Here is a 22,153-nt window from a genome sequence, read left to right on the forward strand (position 1 = left end):
TGTATTTAATGTGGTACTTCCAAACAAAACTATACAGATTGAATTACACAAAGGTTTTGAGGAACTTTGATTGCACACATATATATTATTAACAGCGAGGTGTGATGGTAGTGCTTCGGCCCATGTCTGGAAGGGCTGCTTTGAGTTGTACAAGCCACCAGATGTCGCTGTTTCCCTGAAGCGTCAAGTCTTTTTTGTTTTGGCACAAATAGAAGGAAACAATCAAAGCTTCATCTCCTGAGCCAGTTTATCAGATTACTTGCAGCTTCCTCTGCAGCCACACAAGATTTTCTAATATTTTAAAATGGGTGGAGTTACCCTTTAATGTAACTGGGCCATTAATCATGTTATTAGCTCCACCTGTGCTCATTCAAGGCAAAATGTCTGCTGTGAAAAATGTCTTCTTCTTGTAAAATGAAAATGTCTTCTTTCCCCCCAAAAACATCAACACAGCAGCTGTACTCACGTTTGATTGACAGCAGGCCTTGTTTACATCAGCTACTTTTTCTCACTCAAGTGCGCTTTCCCCTTTTCACGCGACAGAAGCGCCAGCAAATCAACTGCGAGGACGTTCGTCCCTTGGACCAATGAGAAGCCGCGCTCGTACACCGAAACGCCCCTCAATTAAGGTTAGATTGAGCTCCGGTTTCTGTCAAATTATTTAGCTAGCCACCGTTAGCCTGTTAGCCGAGATGACACCAAAAGGAAAGGCGAGCAGCTGAGCGGGTTGTGCGAAAATTGAGCCGGGAGACACGCTAACATCTCTGTTAAAGTAATTTTTACAGCTCTCTAGCAAATACGGTGAGTTAAGTAACTGCGCTTACCCACACTAAAGGCTAACATTTGAGAAATAGTCAAGTTCTGAGCAACGCAAAAAGGTAGCATTGTAAGCTAATGCTATAGCTAGACAACATTAAGTGAGTCGAGGAAAGCAGGTGAGACAACGTCAGTGTGCAGACAATAACATTTATAATCTTAAGCATCGAAAGAGTTTTAAATCAGATTTCCAACTGTCAGCTAAGATTAAATCACTGTCTATCTAATGTGGGTGAATAACGTTAGCTAACGCAACGTTAGCACTGTATCCTCAGGTTGCAGCGAATGACTCTTTAACTCGATATGCCACGATATTAATAGTGAATCCTATTCAGCTTGAAATTAGAGTTGTTCAGTTAGCGTTACTACCTTTTAGTTGTTACACACAGACTTATAAGACGTCTACAATAATACAATCAGATAAAGCTAGCACTCTCCCTTTAACAGCTAAGTTAGCACGAAGCTAACGTTGAGCTAACTTAACCCAAACAATCCTTCATCTAAAGCACCCCGGAGTTATGGTTTTCTCTTTTGTATCTTACTCTGTCTGCACTATATTTAATGACAGCTGTCAAGTTGCGACGATATACAGCTTTAGTGTTAGCCACTATACAGACAATATTAGATCACCATTAAACGCTTGATTGTGTGCAGGTTTTCAAGTTGTTTGTGTTTGAGCTGAACTGCAGCACCAGTCATTTGTTTAATGTGTTTTCTCTCCATCGCAGCAGCGGATGGCCCCGACAGCACTTGTCGTGGGACCTACATAAAAAAAGAGGGACACCAATCCGAACCTCTGGATGAGTAATGAACCTTAACCCCTTCTGGAGCATGTCTGCCAATACAAGTCGTAAGGTAAACACATTGAACTATAATGTGCTCAATAACACCCCCTTTAATTTCTGTGGAGAAGGATGTAGCATCAAACTTGGTAGTAAAGGCACAACACCATTGACTGACAGCTTATAGATGGCATTGTGCAAATATGTGAAATCTGCTGGACATGGTAGTCACATGTACTTCACAGAGCTGAACATTAGACCCCTTTCAACGGCTTTACAGCCCAGTTGTGGTGCCAAACATGCAAATGAGAGCCAACACATTCATTCTTATTTTATTTATAAAACCATGATCGTTGTATGCATCATACTGTACTTGTCCATCAAAATCAAACCCACATTATCTTACACAGATAACCATATACATTGATCGTAAGGTGGCTTGAATGAAGCAGGTTTTACACAACAGTCTTTGAGAAACCTTGCTACTTTTGTCTTTGTTCAGATTTTGTGATACCAGCCCGTATAAGTTAGGTCTTAAATCCTGCACCTGTTCCCACTTGTATTCAGTTTTCTAGGAATCTCGTTAGACTGGAACTTGTTAATACTCCAGTACTTCAGGGTGTGGTCTCCTGCTTGTTTTTGGATAAGAAATTCCCATATGAAATTGGCCAGTTTGTTCAAATATTGATTACTGGAATCCACTCTCAGTGTGAATACTAGTAAGTGTTACTGGTGTCAGTGGTTAAGGACACTGATTGAATATTCCCTAACAAAGGGGAGGGGAAGTACATTTCAGCATGCTGGTGCAACCTTAGTGACGTAAGGAGGAGATGAGAAATGTACCTTGAGCATGGGTGTGATTGTTTTCCTGCCTAGTCAGAGAAACATTTCAACAACATGCTGCAGTCAAGTCTGAGTTCAGTGAATGTGCATGCTAGATCTGTAGCGCACAATTCACCGTCAGCATTCCTAGCATACTTGAACTCGTCATCGGCAGCGTTCGTGTGGCTTCCTGATGCGTTCCTACTGTATCTACTCTTATCATTCTGAACAGCGACGCTACAGCTGTACTTGAAAGCACTTGCTCTCGTCTAGACACTGCTTCCTGATAAACTGCAATCCAGATGGGCAGTGTAACATGAGAGGTTGGTCAAAGCACGTGGTCAGTACCCTGGGCCATTGGTCTACTCTTGGCTGTGCAAAATGGCTCATAAAGAGTAGCCTTCTCTTATCTGGCTCTCTCTCAACACTTTAACTCAGCCTGCTCTTTCACATAGCTAGTTTTATTGTTTTTACAGCTGATGTGTGCTGAGATTCCTGTTATTTCTCATACTTGACAGCAGAGATCTGAAAACGAAGAACAGAGCGGGCATGGGGAGCAGAGAGCCAGCCCAGCTCGTCTGCCTTTTGGCAAAAAGCAGCTTCCACCCATTCCGAAGAATGCAGCCCCCATTACCAAGCCTGTGACAACGGGCATGCCAGCCCAGTCGGCCAATGGCACACACGCCTCTTATGGCCCCTTTTATTTGGAGTACTCTCTGCTGGCTGAGTTGTAAGTATTAGTCCAGTATCAGAATTAAAAGTTTAGCTGTTTAGCTTTTATTCCTCTGGCACTTGTCTTCTTTCATGTTTATACTTAAGGTTACTTTTAAAATGTTTGTAGCACCTGCTTTTAAAACGCATATGCATAGTCTTTATTTAATTAGGTTCGAATTATTCCTTTAATTTGGTACCTTTTTGTTTTTAGAAGAAAATAAGGTCCATGAGTGTTTTCTCCATTTTAATTGATCTTCTTCTTCTTACCATGTGACCTGCAGCACACTAGTGATTAAGCAGAAACTCCCTGGAATTTATGTCCAGCCATCCTACAAATCAGCACTAAGTAAGGACCCTCTTTTTGAAGTTCATGCATGTTTCATCTATACAATAATAAAATGTGGCTACTCGTGGATTCCTTCTTGGAATCCTCAACATCTACTTGCCAAAAACGGATGCAGAACAAAATCAGAATTATTAAGTGTAATGTTTTGGCCATAATTCTTGTCTCCCTCTGTTTAGTGTGGTTTGGAGTCATATTCATCAGACATGGCTTGTACCAAGATGGAGTCTTCAAATTCACTGTGTATATTCCAGATAACTATCCAGATGGAGAGTGTCCAGTAAGTACAGTGTACCTGGTTGACAAGTTATATTTCCCCTTTTCTAAAGTTCACAAAAAAACAAAAGCTTAGTGCGTCAAATCTTAGTCTTTATGCTTATCATCAAGGTTTGTAAGGTCGTGGTTAATAAAAAAAACCCAAAAACATTTGTCATGATTTTTCCAGGTCTGTAAAGGTTTAGGAAAAAAGAAAAAGATCATAAAAAGTCACAAAATGTCAATCACCTCTTTCTTGTGCTTTGTTTCAGAAACTAGTGTTTGACATCCCAGTCTTCCATCCTCTTGTTGACCCCGTGTCTGGAGAGCTTGATGTCAGAAGAGCCTTCACCAAATGGAGGTATGCAGTTGGCTTTCATGCTTATGCAAGGTGTTGTCCTGTTCACGTATTCAAACATGAATATTTAAGTTAAAATTTAAAGTCTGGTCTGCAAAGTCTTTTGGACCAAACGGCATGAGTCTGAAAGGAAAAAACTGTTTAAGAACAAAATTGTGAAAACGCATGAAAACACATTAAAGTAGTTTTGGAGAAGAAATATTTATTTTTTTCCATAACTGAATAAACAAGCTGTTCTCAGAGGAAAATAAGGTCCCCAGAACACTGTTTGAAGCTAGAAAGGTGGCAGGGTCCGCCAAATATAAACAAAGTAAAATGGTATGAAATTATGTTATGTTTGTTTAGGTATAAAACAATTCTGATTTAAAATTTCATTCCCAAAACTACAAAGTGCACTTTTAAATATACTGTTCAAATTGGAGGGAGATCATGTCCACCTAATTTCTTTTCTAGCAAACGTCATTACACAGAATTAAATTATGCATGTAACTAAAATCCTGTGATGAAAGCTTGTTCACTTTTAGTGGTGGTCAAGGAAAAAAAGAATATTCTTCTTAGTTTCTCACCGTCTAGTGATTTCATGTACCCATATTCCAGACAAAAAGTATTAATGATGTTCTCAACTCCTTTTTGTTGTGCTTTGATAGACGGAATCACAACCACATCTGGCAAGTCCTGATGTACGCACGCACAATTTTCTACAAGATCAATACCACAGAACCACTCAATCCTGAGGCTGCTGTGCTGTGAGTGTCTGAGCCTCCTTTCAGTTGTTTTTATCATAAAATACTCTCTCTGATGCTGTGTGATTTTACCAAAGAACAAGAATATTGCCACATTTTTCTGTTGTACACATATATTTGCACTCTTTTTGCATTTGCATGCCTTTTTAAATGATTTTCTACTATCAGAACACACGTATATTAAAAAGCCTTTAATGAATGCCATTTAAGTTGAACAGACTATTAGTTTTTTATCTTTGATTAATATTAACTGATCGTAATGACTGCACTATTGGTTGTTAAGTTGTATCGAGTGTCTCAGGAAACCAGCATGCACCAGCCATAATTTATGTCATTAATTATACATGTGTTTTTCTCGCTATGACAAAATGTCTGCTGTGAAGGAGGCATATTGTTAATGGGATCAGTGATAAAGTCTAAGGAAAAATGCATCACATCGCAATTTGTCACTACTTTTTACATTAGAAAATGAAATAAAACAGAAACATGATGAATCTTGTGCTCACACAAAATTCTAGATAAATGTAGTACTTCTAATCTTTTTAAAAAAACAAACAATTCTCATCCCTGCTGCTTTGTATCATGGAGCTCTATTTTTCTCTTGGCAATTCACATTGAACAGCCATGTGCTCGTCTTTTAACCACCTTCATACCAAAAATATCTGGATTCGTTTTAAGCTTGTGTCATAAGCCACATCCCACTTGTGTCATAAAGCAAACTGTTCTTTTCCCCCCCTTCAGATATGAAAAGGACGTGCATTTGTTCAAAAGCAAAGTGGTGGATAGTGTAAAACTATGCAACAGTCATCTTTTTGACCAGCCCAAGATAGACGATGCCTACGCAATAAGGTTGGTGAACTGTCCCCGCGTTTAACATTCTTGAACACTCACCACTATGAAAAGAACACGCCCTGTAAATCCTGTGAGTGTGATGAAAGCTGATGTTGTGTCTCACACTCACATTGTCTTTGTTATCCATTCGATAGCTTTTCTCCATGGAACCCAGCTGTTCACGAGGAAGCAAAAGAGCGGATGTTCACATACAAAGTAAGTTTAAAAAAAACAGACAAAAACCACACGAGTTTATCATCTTCGATTGTTTATAAGCAGGAGAGTGCAGTCTGTTGCACTTCTCCTGCCAGAATTAAAGCCCAAAGGGTTTGGTTAAGCCAGAGTGATAGCTATGTGCATTCTGATTGGTCGAGCTGTTCCTGTTATGCAACTGCTAATTTGCCTTTTGTTGCTGTAGAGACGGCCCGAGGATCACCACAAGGGAACGCAGGTGTCAGGGTTGTCTTGGGTGAAGCCCGGGTCGACGCAGCCCTTCAGTAAAGACGACGGCTCTCCCCAAAGCTGAACCTGCAGTGTCGCCACAGCAGCCACTAGAGGGAGGCACACGCTTCAGATGCCACGCCGCTGGCCTACCTCAGCTGTTGACGTGAACTGGATCCTTGAAACATTTGGGAGAACTATATATTTAAATCTCCATGTTATCGCTCAGCTTTAAAAGCTTCGTAGGTATCTCCTCAAACAGCTTTAGAATAAGGAAAGTGTGTACCATATGTAAATCGACGATGACAAATGGATGTCTTCGGCAACATCATCTAGGCTGTGTTGCAATCAAAGAGCTTTCTCATTTAGATTTTCGGATCCGTGCACATGTTTGGGCTAGGTGATATAACATACTGTCCCAAAAAAGGAGCTGAGAAGTATGAGCAAAGTGATTTTGCATTCATACGGTAAGTATAGTGGACTACATGATCTATACCACTTGTTGAAATTGGCTCAGGACTGTTCATTTGTCAGACTTGGAATGTTGTCGGTCACATCTGTGTGAGTGACGCATCCTAATCACTCCCCCCCATCATCACCTAATTTGATTGACATGATATGTTTTTATTTTTGTTCCGTTGGACAATGATATCTTTTTAATTCCACTGTGTAAACTATTGTCTTACATAGTTCCTAATATATAGATATATATAAAGCAGAGCGGGCAAGTGCGGTTTTAAATGAGATGCTAAATAAGTAAGCTCGTATTTTATGTTGTATGATTTAAATCATTTTGAATGTTTTATGTACCGTTTGGTTATTAAAGGTTTGATGTGTAAATATTGGATGCTGTGCTAAGCTTTGACTTTGGGAGAGGTTTCCGCATCGGTGCTTGGGATTTTCTGATTGTTTTGGTTTTCTTAGCTTTCTTTGCAAATGTTACTTAAGCTCCCTTCACAGGTCTTTTTTTTTTTTCTTCGTAAAGAAATACAGGAATCCTACATAAGTCTGAAGGAAAAATCAGAAGTTTATTTTGATAAGATTTAGTTATTAACTAGTTTCAGAGCAGTTAAAGGAGTTCAATTCCACGGCAAGAAAAAACACATTCATGTTGTGCCAGACAAATGTAATTTTGTGACCTCTGTGATGTCTTCATCTGTAGAGGGCTCTGGCTTAATTGATAGTAATATTGCCTAGCAGCTTTCAATATGCAAATGTCAAAGGATGTGTGTCTGAAAACCCCAGAATGAAATTACTGTGTTAGAAATAGCATATATGATGCTGAAAACCTGTTTAGATCTATTTATAGCTGCTGTGAAAGGCTAGGGCGTAAAGAAAAATCGCAGTGTACTTGACACGCTGCCATTTGGGCTGTTGGCACCTTCAAACGTGTGAGTTTTAATGTGTTCTGTAAGGAACCCATTCCTGCTCCAGTTTGTGAAAAGACATTACTGCATAGATGACACAAGACTTTAAATGCTTTTTCTCTGAAATCAATAAAACGATCCAAAAACTTGAGTCATGATTTGGAGTTTTTTTTTTTTTTTTTCGCACCTTCGGGGATGATTGCAATAAATTGTTTCGGTGAAAGTGAGAGTCCTTTCTGAAGTCAGATTGATTTTATTTTGAAGTTTTCACTTCTAGTCTTATGTTTTCTTTCCAATGGTTGCTCGTCTCTGTAATTGACTTGGGCCTACTCTCACTATAGTAGGGGAGACGGCAAGGGGGGGAAAAATGATTATTTTCAAGGTAAATAGTATTTAAGGTCTACGTGGGTGGAGTGTTTACTCTTAAAAAATTGTACAGCCTACTAGAAGTTGTGATTACTGCATACATCCATGTTCCACATTTACCTATACTGAAGACGACTACATATTCTGTAATACACTGACAGTATAGTATTCTTGTACAATCTGTAAGTCCTCGTTACATTTATTTGTATTATTGGGATACTGAATAGATGTATCTACTGAGGAGGCTTTGCAGAATACCTGGGGTCCTTTCAACAGGCCTCAGGGGCCCAGGGTGTCTGATGTGACTTCACGTTTCCATGTGAAAGTCGGTCCGTACCACTACAAAGAAACACAAAATGATCATACAGAGACTCTACCAAGTACTACCAAGAGAACAACTACAAAGGGACTCACAACTTCCACAAAGAAACGCTACAGAACTACAAAGGGACACAAAACTATCACAAAGAGAAACAAAAAGAGATACGGGGCCTCTTTTGATCTTGGTGACCTACAAAGGAGGGGATGAAGGGCCTTTTATGTCTGTGCCCAGCGGCCCCTTGTCTCCTAATCCGAATATGCTGGTGTCACTGTTAAAATTATAGTAGTTTTATAATACTCTTCTACCCAATGAGATCAGAAGTGGCATAAATTGTATAAAAATCAATATGAGCACACTATCGACTACAGCCACCAGAGGTCGACGTGTACCCGCGTGTGGAGAGCCGCGCTCCTCGCTCCTGTCACGTTTGCATTGAGGAGCGACTCCGGTGCATGTGCGAAAGTGAAACCTCTCCGGATTGGCTCTGGCTCGGACGCGGCCATCTTATGCACTCTGTCAACATAGGGACTTTAGACACGAATCCGTGACTTAATCAGGCGCTCTCCGGTGCTGTGCGGGGGCGGCACCGCACTAAAAGCACGCGCACCGGGGGACCGGATTTTAATTTTAACACGCAGAGGTGAAATTATGCCAAATTGTCGTCGGTCCAATCAGAGAGGAGGTCACTAATATGCAAATGTGGTGTTATCACAGTCACGTCAGCAGCAGCGGGTAGGAGCCGCTGCGCCGTGGTCGCCAGCAGGAGTACAACTACACAACACAGTCCCAACTTCGCCGATAACACTCTCCTTACATTGACGCCTGGAGTTACACTTTTGGGTTTCGTTTCAGGTAAGAAATGACACCCTCTTTTTGTAGATTGTTGTGTTTTTTTTTGAGCGGTGGGGTTGTATTTAATTCAGGCAAGGAGCTGTCAAATTTGTGACAGTCGGTCAGTGGGGCTCGCCTCAGCTGTCTGATGACACACCGCCTTGCTGAGTGTGTATCTTCCCGGCAGACAGAAGAAGACTGTTGACTTGCCAAACTTGCTCGGCGCTAGTTTCCCGTAAGTTTTCATATAAAAAAACAGCAAACGCCGTCGTACTTTTCTCACAGTTTTGCCGGGTTGAATGAAAAAATACGCGTGTCTCCAAAGTAGCTCCCTCCCGTGGGTTTTTTTTCTCTTGGTCATGGTGGTCCTGAACTGACAGCGACAAGCCGGGCCGGGCTCAGTTCGCCGCGCACTTCATTATAAATGTGGACGCGGTACCTGTGAGCGGTGCCAAAACGCAGGTTACGCGCTTTAATTGGGGAAAAGAAAACGAAACTCGGTCGGAGATAACAAACAAGTTGCATTATCGCGGACACCATCGCCGTCGACCTCTCTCCATCCATCTCCGGCCTCCTCCTCCTCCTCCTCCCCCTCCTCCTCTTCTTCCTCGCGTCACGACACCTCTTGAAATCCTGTGGCTTCCAAAGTGGAGGCTCGGCTCGGCTCGGCTCGGAGCACGTGTTTACCCCGTCTCGACACCCTAACCATTTTAAAACCCGAATATCAGATGTCCCACGTGTGGTCATTTCGTTTCCACTTGGCGAGCGGCTGCGCTTAAAAGTAGCGCAACACATTGCCGCCTCGCCGGCTTTATCAAACGCGCGGCGCTCACAGGAGCTGGAGCCATTGCTGCGGTGGAGATGAAGAGGATGCTGCCGACTTCAGAGGTGAGCCGGCGTCTCTTTTTGTTTGTCTTTTAATCAAAGCCTTGAAAGCACCGCGTTCCTGTAACATCAAAAACACTTTAAGACTCATGCGTAAAACATTAACCGCGTCTTCAGTAACAACAATTACTTTGACAAACTTTACGCATTTCAGTCTTGACGCCACACCGCCGCAGTTCTGACGCTCCTCCAGCTACATACTTGTTGATCTGAACGCCGTTTTGACCGAGCCTCGCCAGAAGTGGCCATTTCTATGACATCAGTCCATCAGGATTCAATGGCGACCTCGGGACAGTTACGCACCAGCTTCTTGTTGACATTATGCATGAAGTTGCACGTGCATGGATGGTGCTCACAGCGTCATGGTTATGAAGGAAACAGCTGGCCGGCGACGGAGGCTTCAGGGGGGGACCGGTCTGTGTGCCTCAGGGCCAGATTAGAGGTGTTTTTAAAAGGTTAGCAGCGCCTTGGCTAGCAGGGCCAGGAGTATGCTGCACTGATCCATGGCACACTGGAAAGATGAGGAAGAGCAGGTCATCCAGTAATTGGAAGGTCTGGTTCGAATCCCTGACTCCCCCGGCTGCATGTCGAAGTATCCTTGAGCAAGATACCGAACCTCAAACTGCTCCTGATGAGCAGTTGGCATCTTGCATGGCAGCCTTTGCCATCAGAGTGTGAATGGGTTAATATGACAAGTGTTGTAAAGCGCTTTGAGAGGTCTGTAGACTGGAAAAAGCGCTATAGAAATGCAAGTCCATTCCTCTCCAGTTAACTGTTATAAATGTAGCTTGAGTGGACTCCTTACCTCATCTCATCTTTCAGCTTGTATTCGGCTGTGTCTCAGGCTTACTTTGACTTATACCGACAAGAGGATATCAGCTGGAAGCGATTTCAGCTCGTACAAATCAGCAGAATCTTCATCACAGACCACTAGCACCTCATACATTGTCTTTTGTTTGGCACAAACCCAATAGTGTCATCTGAAATGATAAGCGCCCATCTTGCCTGAGTATCACTATCGTTACAAACACGAGTGCATGGAAAAGAAAGTATTTAGATACTAGGGCTGCACGATACGGACAAAAAGTGATATAGTGATTATTTTGACAGATATTGCGATATAATTCGTGATTATTATGGATAATTACATTTTACATCACGATTTTCATTGTCATTGGAAAAAACTAGTAAGATCATGATGATGTGGCGTTTCTCCTGGTCTCTGCCGAACAAACGTGTTTTATTACATCTGGAGAACAAGCTTTGTAGGCCGGAGCATCTCTGCAGCGCTACAAAATTTCATCAAATCACTGTTTTGTGACACATTTTACCTCTTAAAAAATAATTGCAGTTCTTGCAATTTGGCTATTGCACTTAGTCATACTGCAATTTCAATTATTTTGCGATTAATTGTGCAGCCCTATTAGATACTTCAAAATCTCTTTTTAGGGTAAGAGAGTCTAATTAACTTGTGAGTATGACTCGGAAAAGTTGCAGTTTTCTTGCACTTTAATTATTTAGATGTGGCGCATTTTGCTCTCTCAATTCCTCCTCAAGCAGTGTGGTCTCCTCTCTCTTACCAGTGGTCCACACTGCCTGCTTGCGTAGTGCGTGACGGCTGTGTTGCTGAGCTGCGGCTAATTCGCGTGTGTCCTTCCACAGGCAGCGTTTACATCATATCAATAAATTTGACGATGTGATTTTCCTTTAACCCCGTCGAAAGAGCAAGTAAGAGGGGGAGAAAGAAATAGAGTGCACAGGAAAAATAAACTGCCCTTCACCTGTTCTCTCCATGTCTGTGACATATTCTACAGATACAGATATTAAAAAGCTGGTGTGATGTCGATAAGAATTTCTACAAGTCGTTTTCAGGTCTAGACGACATGCCGCTGCAGCCACGCTTGACTCATGCATGAGCTGCCCTACTAATGCCCGCAGGATGCCCGCTCTAACCTGTTAACATGGACGCGGAAATGAAAAGCAAGACGTTCCACCATGCACAAACGCTGCTCATGCTGGCAGTGTGTTGAGCCTCTTGTTTTGCTTGTTGTTGAGTGTGATACGAAGAGGTCTAAAACAATTAGCAACAAGGAATGTCACTTTTCAAGACAGTCTCATGATTCCCTAATAAAAAGGATCATAAACAAAGCCCTGGAGTGAGTTGGAAGCACAACCCAAGCTGAAAACAGGATAAGCCTATTATCATTGGAACCTGTTGATGGTGGTTGTTTTCTACCTCTTACTGTTCAGTTTATGATTTAAGATTGGTTTAGGCTTCACGTTTTTAATCATTTGAATTACTTTACCACATGCCGAATGATCTGCTGGAAATAAAAACTAATTAATGTCAGGTGTGAATTAAGTATGAAGCACACCACTTGGTGGATAGCCTGGCTATGGTCCTCAACATAATTTCTGTTCAGAACAAGATATAATCTGATCTGGTTACATATTTGTCTGTCCAACACTAAAAACTGGCTTGGCACTCAGTAGAGCGCATACCTTTGCCAACGCCCAACACTCCCCTTTGATTCAATCAAGCCTACAATATCAAATTCACTGCATGACTCTAAATTTGAAACCACCCGTAACTGATTAACCATATTTTAAACTAACCAGATCCAGGATCCACATCAAATTGTATTCACTCAGATATACCAGCCACCTAAATGCACCTAATTTTTTTCTCGGTAAGATCCATGCATTATTCCTTTGTGAAATTAACAAATATGTCAAAAAACACAATATCTTGCAATGTTAAAGAAAGTGAGAAAACATTCCTGGATCCTCCCCTTTTATCCAGATCTGCACCAAAAGTTAATAGGGTCTATTCTGGGCCAAGACCCATCATCCATCCAAGTTTTGTTGAAATCCGTTCAGTAGCTTTTGCGTAATCCTGTTAAAAAACCAACCAACCATCAAAAGGGACACAGGTGAAAACATGATCTGTTATGTTATGTAAATGATTGGGCTAAAATAAAGAAAACATTTATAGTTGAATAACAGATAAGCCTGTGTATAAAACTTAAATGAGTGATATGACATATGAACAACTGCGGGTGTAACAAATTATGATTAGTGTCCAATTAGTGAGTTCAAAAACAAGAATTATTTCATACGAACTTCAGAAACCTACTAACAAACGGCAAATCAGTCACAGAACGACTGGTATGAAAATAGGACGGAGCGGTGATGCAGTGATTAGCAGAAGGATCTGGGTCCTGACCTACTGAACGACAGGGGCCTCTCCATGTGCAGTTTAAATGCTCTCACTGGACCTGCGTGGGTGTTCTCTAGGTACTTGAGTCTCTTCTCACAGTCCAAACACAAACACATGCAGGTCAGGTTTATTGGTGACTCAAGAAATGCACGTAGGCGTCAATGCAAAGCATGAGTGGTTAGTAGGGACCGGTCCAGGGTTTACCCATGCCTCTCACTCAATGTGAACTGGGAAAGGCTCCAGCACCAAGACCAATAGTGATACAGTTAAGTACAGATAATATATGTGTGCTTTAGTTTGATATGGGCCAAGCATGCAACCTGGGCAGATAAACATTTTAACTACATACCCTAAATGTTGAAAAATTCACAATTACAATCTCATTTTAGTGCAACAGCTCAGGCATGTTGCTTATGTTTCCTCACAGACCATGTTGATCATGTTCGCTCACCAGACAGTACAAGTACATAAACGTTGTGCCTGATGTGTATTGGGATTTAAGGATATTTAGTTACTCTGTCCACCATTGCCTTTCTTGCTTTGAAAGCCAAGTCATTTTTAGTGACTAATTTGGCACATGATTACAAATAACACATGGAGAAATTGAGGCTGTCATAGTTGAGGGGGAAAAAAACAAACTGTGGCCAACACCCAGTATATTTAATTGAGTGGAGTGAATGCAAAAAATATAACCATGTCATATGAAATAAAACCTACAAGTTAGATAAGATACTACGTAAGTGTCTTTGTGCTTTTGTGTGACTGTGTGCAGCAAGTCAGCACATAATGACTGACCTGGGTAAGCTTCTGTCATCTTCCGCTGGTCTGTGGTTGCAGAACACACACACACACACACACACACACACACACACACACACACACACACACACACACACACACACACACACACACACACACACACACATACTCAAAGGACCTCATCTGCCTGTGTCCCTTGCTGTTGAAATTCTATCAGCTGTCTGCACCTCCCACACATTCTGCAGTAGCAGGGCAGGCAGCTTCATTGGTTGTGGGGGTGGGGGGTTGAGGTGCATTTGTGTGTCTGTGTGAAAGGGGAGGGGGTACAGGAAGAAGCACCTGCTGATCACTGGCGGTTGGTTTGCACCAGCTGCTTTGCTACACACATGAAAGGCAGTGCTGATAGCTAATTGACAGTACCAAATTTCTCTCAGAGCCTTCTGACCTTGTTGTTACTTGCCATTTGATAGCTTTTATTTGACTCTGCAATGCCATTTGTGTTATTCTACTAGCATACAAGCGTTTATAACTGATGAGGAAATGGATGCTAAAAATAGATAATTATAAATACATGTAGATATAGAAAAATAATGCACGTGATGAGTCGTTATTTATCGTCACTGAAAATTATTCATTTGTGTGTTTGTGTTTGAGTAGCTTGTTGTTTGTTTTGCAGACTGTTATCTGATGTTCATCTAGATCACACGTTTTCATCTTCTCATTATTAATGTTGTGTTTAAATAATTATTTCCCTTTTTGTTTTTGGGACAGGGACACAATATAATGGACATGCTGTAGCTCTGTAGACAGCGTGGCTCATTGGGACCATTTTGGATCCAGTGGAGTTCCAAAGGTTCCAGTTACCCTCCGGCCTCGGCCATGGACTTCTTTAATGACCCTAACCTCTTTGTTGGGGGTTTGGAAGGGCTGGATGAGGATGGCTTCGCTTCAGCACCTTCACTTGTGGATGAGCTAAACCTCAGTGCTGACTTTGAGCCGCTCCAAGTGGAGCCTCTTGGCCCAGGGAAGCACCAAGACATGATGCCACCAGTTACTACACAACAAACCATGCCTACTTACAGTGAGCAGATGGGTCACTACATTGGCATGAAGGCACAGAATCCTATGGCACAGGCATTTCCTGGTCCTGGGGGCACAGGTGGTGGAGGCAGTGGCTTGATTACAGACCAACATGGCCAGTACCACAATGCTGCCATGAGCCAAGTACCTCAATCCAATGGGCTGTTCTGTAACAGTAGCAGTCCAATGTGGGGCAACGAAGACCAGAATGGGAATATGTACCACCCCTTATCTCAACAGCAGCAACATCAGCAACAACAGCTCTGTCATCAGCAGCAACTGCACAACCAGCAAATTCATGTCAGACAACAACCAACACAGCAGCAACAACACCACCCGTGTCATCAACAACAGGAGCAGCAGCACAGAATGCGGCAGCAGCAGCTGCAACAACAGCAAAGTCATCAGCAGCAGCTGTTAAACCAGCGACAGCACCAACAAATTAACACACAGACTTTGTCCCTGCAGCAACAGCACCATCACAATTTCTCCTTTCACCAGGGTGGTCAATCTCAGAGCCAACAGCAAATTCACCATACTCCGCAGCAGGTCCAGCACCAACTAACTGTAGGAGGGCAAAGGTTCCATTCAAGGGCTCTGCCAAGTAAGTCGTATTTGGATAGTCAAAATGCTTCTCTGAGCGGTACTTGCTTGCAACCACAGCAGCAGCAGGGTAGCTACCAGTTGACCAGGGGTGGTCAAGCCTTCTCTGGATCAGGACCTGAAGACCCTAACCTGCCCTTCCCCATGCATTCGTCATCTATGGTTCACTCCCTGCCCACATGCTCTGCCGCTGCTTACCAACCGGCTCCATACCCTGCCTACCCTGGAGAGCCAGAAATACCTAGTCTCAGTCAGCAGTCTTTGTCATCAGCCTCAGTGTCTAGGCCAACCACCACTGCTGCACCCCTCACTCCTACAGTGCCTGAGCTTCCAGGGACAGTATGTCAGTTTCCATCAGCAGCTGTTATGAGTCAAAAGCACACCAGGGCCCCAGTTAGCCAGGCAGATGAATGTCCTTTCCGGGCCTTGCGTTGTTCTGGAGAAGCCCAGGGAAACTGCAAGTCATCTGAGATATTTGGTGAATCTATGAGGTGCTACCCCAATATGGTCAGCCAGTTGCCCTCTGAGCAGCCTCAGAGCTGCGGGGCCATCAACACTAATGGATACCAAGCATTGGGAGACACTCTCCTTCCATCAGATGCTCATGACGGAGACTTGGAGGGCCTGGAGCCTCCGGACCTCTTGCCTGACCTACTGCCCCAGCTGGAGGCTGCTCTCAGCCAAGAGGATAACTCCAACTGTTCCTGGGGCGAGTCCAGTCATGAGGGGGGACATGAGCCCAGGAAATCACCACCTGTTGAATTCAAGGAAGAGAAGGTATTACAATGTTACAAACTTAAGTAATTTTCATTTTTGGTTCTTTTGGCTGTTATGTGGCAGAGCAAACCTTGGGTTGTGAAATTCTCTTTGCCCGAGTCTAATTTATGTCCTTACAGCCTAGGTACTCTCTCCTATACCCCTGTTTCGTCTCACTATGGACTGAGTAGGGAATTAGGAATTGGGAGGATGAAGATTGATAAGTTAAAATGAATTGAAGAAATTGGATATTATATTTGAATAGACTGCTTTACTAGTAGAGAACATTTCTTTGCTGACATTAAAAGGATTGATGTGTTCTTGATAGTGAAGCATGGCACAAAATCTAGCCAGTCATGTAATGTTTAACTAACTATCCCAGTTTTGTCAACTAGGAAACCTGCAATCAGTGGTGGAGAGGCAGTACCTAGGGGCCATTTGAAAGCCTTCTGAAAATGATAATGGTCTGTCCAGATCTGCCCAGTGCGCTGACAGCAGGTCAGGCCTGATTAGGCTAAGAGTGGCAGGAGTGTCTTCAGGACTTAGCTGTAAGCATACTTAGGGCTATATCAAGATGTGGGTCAGGGCAAGCCAGAGGCACTTGCACACTGCCCCGCTGGAGTGTGGGGGAGGTTGCACGCTGTTGTGGTTGCTGCCACAGTTTCTGTGTGTGTGTGTGTGTGTGTGTGTGTGTGTGTGTGTGTGTGTGTGTGTGTGTGTGTGTGTGTGTGTGCGCGTGTGCACATGTGAGAGAGCAGGCGGGAAGAAAAGAGCGTGGTGGAGGAGAGTGGTTAGCACTTGAGAGGGGGAGGGGGGTTGGGAGATGGAGAGAGCAGTAGCTCATGGAAAAAAAAGGAGAGCCTAGGAAAGAAAGGGAGGCAAAGAGACAGAGAGGAAGAGCATGAGAGGCAGACGAGAAGCGGAGGGGGAGGTTGAGAGAATGCATTAGCTGGCTGTAACAGGCTTCAGGCGGTTCCTGGACCTCAGTTGGCTAGTAACTTAGCAGCATCCACACTGCCTCCTGGCCCACAAGTGACACATGACCAGCAGCAAAAGCAACAGACGTTTCATGTGCACACGTGGAAAAGGACATGTGAATTTCAACACATCCATGTGTTTCTTTTTGAAAATATTTGTTAGATTGACTAACATATAAAATATATTTTGTTGAGGGCAGCAGAAACAGATTTTTCATAAGAGCACTTGTGTTTTTAATGGCCCACATACTGACAAGGATGTTTTTCAAATCATTAAAATTTTACAGTAACCATTTGAGTGACTCATTTAAATCACTCTAATCAGTGTCCTCTTACTGGCAGTGGACCCATTATGTCTCACCACTACTGAAACCAAACCTATGCCCATGAGCCAAAACACCACCTGTGTTGAGTACTGCGTTGACTATCCCCCAACAGGCAGCAGGTGACAACGGAACTGGTTGTCTGCCTGACCAGAGCTCATCCGCACAGACCATTTGGCCATCTGCAAAGGTCCTTGATTGAAATGGGGCCATGAACCACAGCCATTTGAACGAGCCTCTCCCTGTCTGTGTCAACACCCAGCCCTGTGTTGATGCTTACAGGCTGACTGTGCTGTTCATGTGCACTGATGTGTGAAGAGCCTGCTGATGGTGTGTTTGCTGAACAGGCAAGGCATCAGGGGATAGCTGTCCACTCTTCTCTCCCCCGCAGTGAATGTGGCTAATTAGGACTTCCAATGGTGGTAATGGTCAGCTATGATGAACGCCCACGGTTCACGATTGAACAGTTGTCTCAGGTTGCCATATTCAAAGCATCAATTTAGTAAAAAAATAATGTCTTACGCCCTTACGCAATAAATCAAAATTCAAACAAACATACGTGTGAACTCTAACCTCTATGAATCATTTTCAGCAGCATTTATGGACTGCTAGGGGCTTTCACTGAAGAGTTAGCTCAAACCCCCTACGAGACCCTTCTGAGCTGGATGCCAGTTTGTAATGTTTACGTGTATCCGTGTGAGTCAGCAGTCAGTCACATATATATATATATACACGTCAGAAGACACATTTTGAGATGTCAGTGCATCTTAAAATGGCAGCAAAGGAAGTGTGAGATGGAACTTGTGAAGATTGTAATAGACCATTGTGGGCATTGTTGCCAATCAATAAGTTGGACTCCATTGTGGCAGTACTGGACTTAACAGCAAGGGTCTCGATTTATCTGCTTACTGATAGTCTAACAGTCTAATTCAATATTGATAAGATCTGTATAGTAAATGGTTTCTTGTGGTTGATTTTCAATTGGAGATTTCCGTTTTCTTTTTTTCTTTTTCTCGATCACTTGTGTTACGTCTTGATTTGAATTTGATAGAGCTATATATGGGTACAAATAAGCCCCAAAGGAAAAGGGGGGGGGGAGAAAGAGTGTGTTAAAAACAACAGTGAAAGACAGCTGCCTCTTTCTTTCACTCGCTTTCAAAACAAATCTCAGCACTAGCCAGTTTAAGATCTTTTAGCACAAGTGGCAGTGGTGCTCATATCGCTTTTGTCTACAGGGGCCGCCAGAAACAACCAAAAAATGAAAGATTCTTTTAGCAGCTTTTGGTCTGATTTTTTTATTTTAGGATTCTACTTAATTGAGTATTTTTACATTGTAGTATTGACACCATTACTTAAACATTAATCCCTCTATAATTCCACATATTGTGGTGTATAAATGACCAATGGGTACAAAAAGTTTTGGAATCAGTCAAGTAGATCATCCTAGCCAGCAGTTGCAACACGGACTGCAATGGCTGCAATATAATCCTTGTCGGCAACTTCGGCCATCAAAGTAAGTCCACAAGAAATAAGTTACTGTTTGAAAACACCCCTGCAGAGATGAATCTGTTTTGTTATAGAGTAAAATCCTTTTTGTTAAACCAGAAACAGCCACTATATCACGCTTGCCATATCCACTGACCTCCACTTACAGAATCAGTAATTTTATCATTGTAAAACACACTTCATTCATAAAATCAGACTCCCTTTACTCCCTCTGTCCTTTATCTTTCCACCGTACTAATAACCACCAACTCTAGTTTGGTTGAAATAAACCCTTAATTCACAGAGTTTGATGTGACAAAGTGAATGATCATTCTTCACAAATTTATAAAAACGAAGCAAAAATTAAGATCAGGGTTTAAAGTTGTCACGATCCCAGAATTTGACACAATACTAGTCCTCAAAACAATACGCTATCTATTTCCATGTGCATGGCAAAAAGAAAAAGAGTCCTCGGCACACGAAATAGGATCATTTTTAATATTTTTTTTCTTATAAACAACCTGCACACATGAACTGAACACATACCAACACATTTGTCAAATGTTAATATCTGTGTAGCCTTATAGCTTTGGTACTTTCAAGACCGTCAAATGTATGATTAATGAAAATTTAGATATTGATACCTTTGACAACCTTGGTGTATATGATGGAAAAGGGGCATTAGAATTAGTGAGGGGCTGCTAAATTTGGGCTCGACACCCCTTGCTGGCTTTTTCCACTGGCTGGCTACTCCTTGTGGAAAGCCCTGTTTTAAGTCCTCCCACACCCCACGACTGTTTGCTGACGTTGCGCCTCCATCTAGTTGCCTTTCCAGCAGATTTCATCATACCAGTGGTCAAGCAACCCCATGTCAGACTGTGATTACTCCCCTTTTATGATATGTTTATAATCTCACTCTGGTAGCATAGCATTTTCCAGCTCTGGTGCTAATAAAGTCCTGTAGTGACCTGTAGTTTCCCCTGTACACACACCTACCCCTTCGGCTATTTTCTAGTCTACACTGCATGGCTCTAGCCAGCTGCAGCAATTTGATGTACTGGGTGCGAAAACGGCGTGCTTGGTACTCTGTAGTACCGACATAATTCGGTTTGTACCCTTAAAAGTAATGACTTTCGGTACACAACCCTACTTCCTACCATATTTTTGAAGATTTACATATTGTGTATTGGTGATTTGATGCTGCAGAATAATTAATATCAAAACATGGACTCGACCTGGAAAATAAATAACTGTTGCAACAGCAGGGAGTGAAATTGGCACCTGTCAAATACAAGGTAAATGTTTGTTATGGCAGGTATTTTCAGGTCACATGCAGGTCACAGGTTTTTTTTTTTTTTTAATACTGAAAAACATTCATTTTAAAAAGTTGTCGTTAAGAATAGTTTGGGATTAATGTTACACGATATATTCTGCATTTCTATTGAGAGAAACTACCGACTCAGTGTTTATAATTCTAAAGTTTTCAGAAGTGGGAGATAAAAATATTGAGTGGTAGTTAGAAATGTGACCAGCCACAGTGACACCTGGGGAAAAATCCTAGTATTAGACCCTACTCGTTAGTTTCTCTATGTTCTTATTTAGCCTCAGGAGTTTCCTTTTATGATATCACAACAGCCTTCATCTGCTCTGGTAAATTAGTCATTTGCCAGCTTTCTTGAAAAGACACATGTATTCCTTATGATTACTTTTTGCAATTCTTTGCCCTGGTTCTACATTCAGTTTGTTATTTTTGTCAGACCCGAGGCCTCAAATATAAGGGTGCAAAAGGCTCCCTTGTTGAATAGAATAGAAACGGAGATGGAAGTGCGTGCTGATGGATACTGATGACCTGGCCTACTGTAGCCACCACAGGCCCCCCGGCAGTGACACTGAGCAGGTGCCTCCTCCCCACCTGCCTGCCTGCCTGCCTTGCGTTGCTGGTTTAGATTTATTATCTGACTGGGTATCGCAGCTCAATCCTCTATACCCTTTCCTTGGCCTCTGAGCCGTGTCGCGAGCAAGCAACTTAGGGTATGTGTGTGCGCGAAGCAGGGTTGGCGCGTGTATGCAGCTTTGTTGCTTCCTGACCTCTCTTCTGAGGTTTATATAACTCCTAGCCAACCAGCCGTCCAGACTGGGCAGGCAATGCCATAATCAGCCCTGAAACTTGACACCATGCATCACCCCAGCCCTCTCCCCACCACCGCATGCACCACACACACGCGCATTTTGCACACTCACACACACCCCTGGGAAACCTGCTGCTTCAGTGGCCACATGGTAATAGGCTGTCTCATTCACACACGTTCTCCGATCACCTCCCCCAACATCCATACACAGCCCACCCTCTCCCTCTCTCTCTCTCTCTCTCTCGCCCTCTCTCTCGCTCTCTCGCCCCCTCTCTCTCTCTCTCTCTCTCTCTCTCTCTCTCTCTCCCTCTCCCTCTCCCTCCCTCGGGCTCGCTCGCTCTGTCAAGTGTTCTGAGTGTTTGCATCCGGCCCCATCAGCCTGTCTGTTTGGAGGCCTGCCAGATAAAGGCGGGGGCGGGGGAGTAGCTAAGGGTCAGAGGTAAACAGGAAGTCAGGTGGTCCTTGCCGTTGGCGGAAGGGGAGGGCTCGGGAGAGGGAGGAGGCGGGGGAGGAGCCGCGGGAGAAGAGGGAGGAGGGAGTTGTACTTGGACTGAGTGTGTCAGGAACATGTGGGAACGCTGCCAGCCCAAAGTGCACAGTAGGTCTGAATTTAAAGTATGCTCTTTTTATTCCGCTTTTCCGTCCTTCCTTTTCTCTCTAGCCTCTTTCTCCAGGGATTAAATGGCTTTGAATATTTCTCAGTTGTGATGGGTGGCTGAATGTTTGCTCAGCGGTCAAATGTGGAGGGGTTTTTGTGTGTGTGTGTGTGTATATGTGACTGGAATGCAGTTTTTGGTCGTGACGTGAGGCAAAGCTCCTTGAACTCGTGTTAACCTTTGACTGGTGGAGAGGGGAAGGAAAGCTGGGTGGCTAGACAGTGGCACAGTGTCACAGTGTCCCTGGGCATAGAAAGACTGAAGACAGCATGAAAACTACTTGTAAATT

At 43.1% G+C, this 22,153-nt stretch overlaps 2 protein-coding genes across 10 annotated transcripts in view; both read left to right on the plus strand.

The window, feature by feature from the left end:
• The first annotated feature begins 676 nt into the window (after window positions 1-676).
• On the plus strand, window positions 677-7,623 carry aktip (akt interacting protein). 3 transcript variants are annotated; one of them, XM_073464816.1, is made up of 10 exons: window positions 677-801; window positions 1,545-1,671; window positions 2,939-3,150; window positions 3,416-3,480; window positions 3,657-3,757; window positions 4,005-4,093; window positions 4,738-4,836; window positions 5,575-5,682; window positions 5,820-5,880; window positions 6,083-7,623. In XM_073464816.1, the coding sequence occupies exons 2-10, from the start codon at window positions 1,624-1,626 to the stop codon at window positions 6,188-6,190; spliced, it is 891 nt and encodes a 296-aa protein (XP_073320917.1). In that variant the 5' UTR covers window positions 677-801; window positions 1,545-1,623; the 3' UTR covers window positions 6,191-7,623. The 3 variants fall into 3 exon arrangements, with proteins under 3 accessions (XP_073320917.1, XP_073320918.1, XP_073320919.1); XM_073464817.1 differs by having other exon boundaries at window positions 711-801; window positions 1,548-1,671; window positions 6,083-6,274; XM_073464818.1 differs by having other exon boundaries at window positions 711-801; window positions 1,548-1,671; window positions 2,942-3,150; window positions 6,083-6,274.
• Window positions 7,624-8,928: 1,305 nt separating this feature from the next.
• chd9 (chromodomain helicase DNA binding protein 9) overlaps window positions 8,929-22,153 on the plus strand; it is a 73,274-nt gene continuing 60,049 nt past the window's right edge. For 6 of the 7 annotated variants that reach the window (XM_073464266.1, XM_073464269.1, XM_073464268.1 and 3 more), the window contains exons 1-2: window positions 8,929-9,012; window positions 14,627-16,315. In XM_073464266.1, the coding sequence (XP_073320367.1) occupies window positions 14,735-16,315 (1,581 nt within the window). In that variant the 5' untranslated portion in view covers window positions 8,929-9,012; window positions 14,627-14,734. Of the gene's footprint in view, window positions 9,013-14,626; window positions 16,316-21,750; window positions 21,807-22,153 lie in introns of those variants that run through there. The other variant, XM_073464274.1, reaches the window with a different exon arrangement.

This window comes from Pagrus major, chromosome 4 (genome assembly GCF_040436345.1).
Source record: "Pagrus major chromosome 4, Pma_NU_1.0".
NCBI classification, from domain to species: domain Eukaryota; kingdom Metazoa; phylum Chordata; class Actinopteri; order Spariformes; family Sparidae; genus Pagrus; species Pagrus major.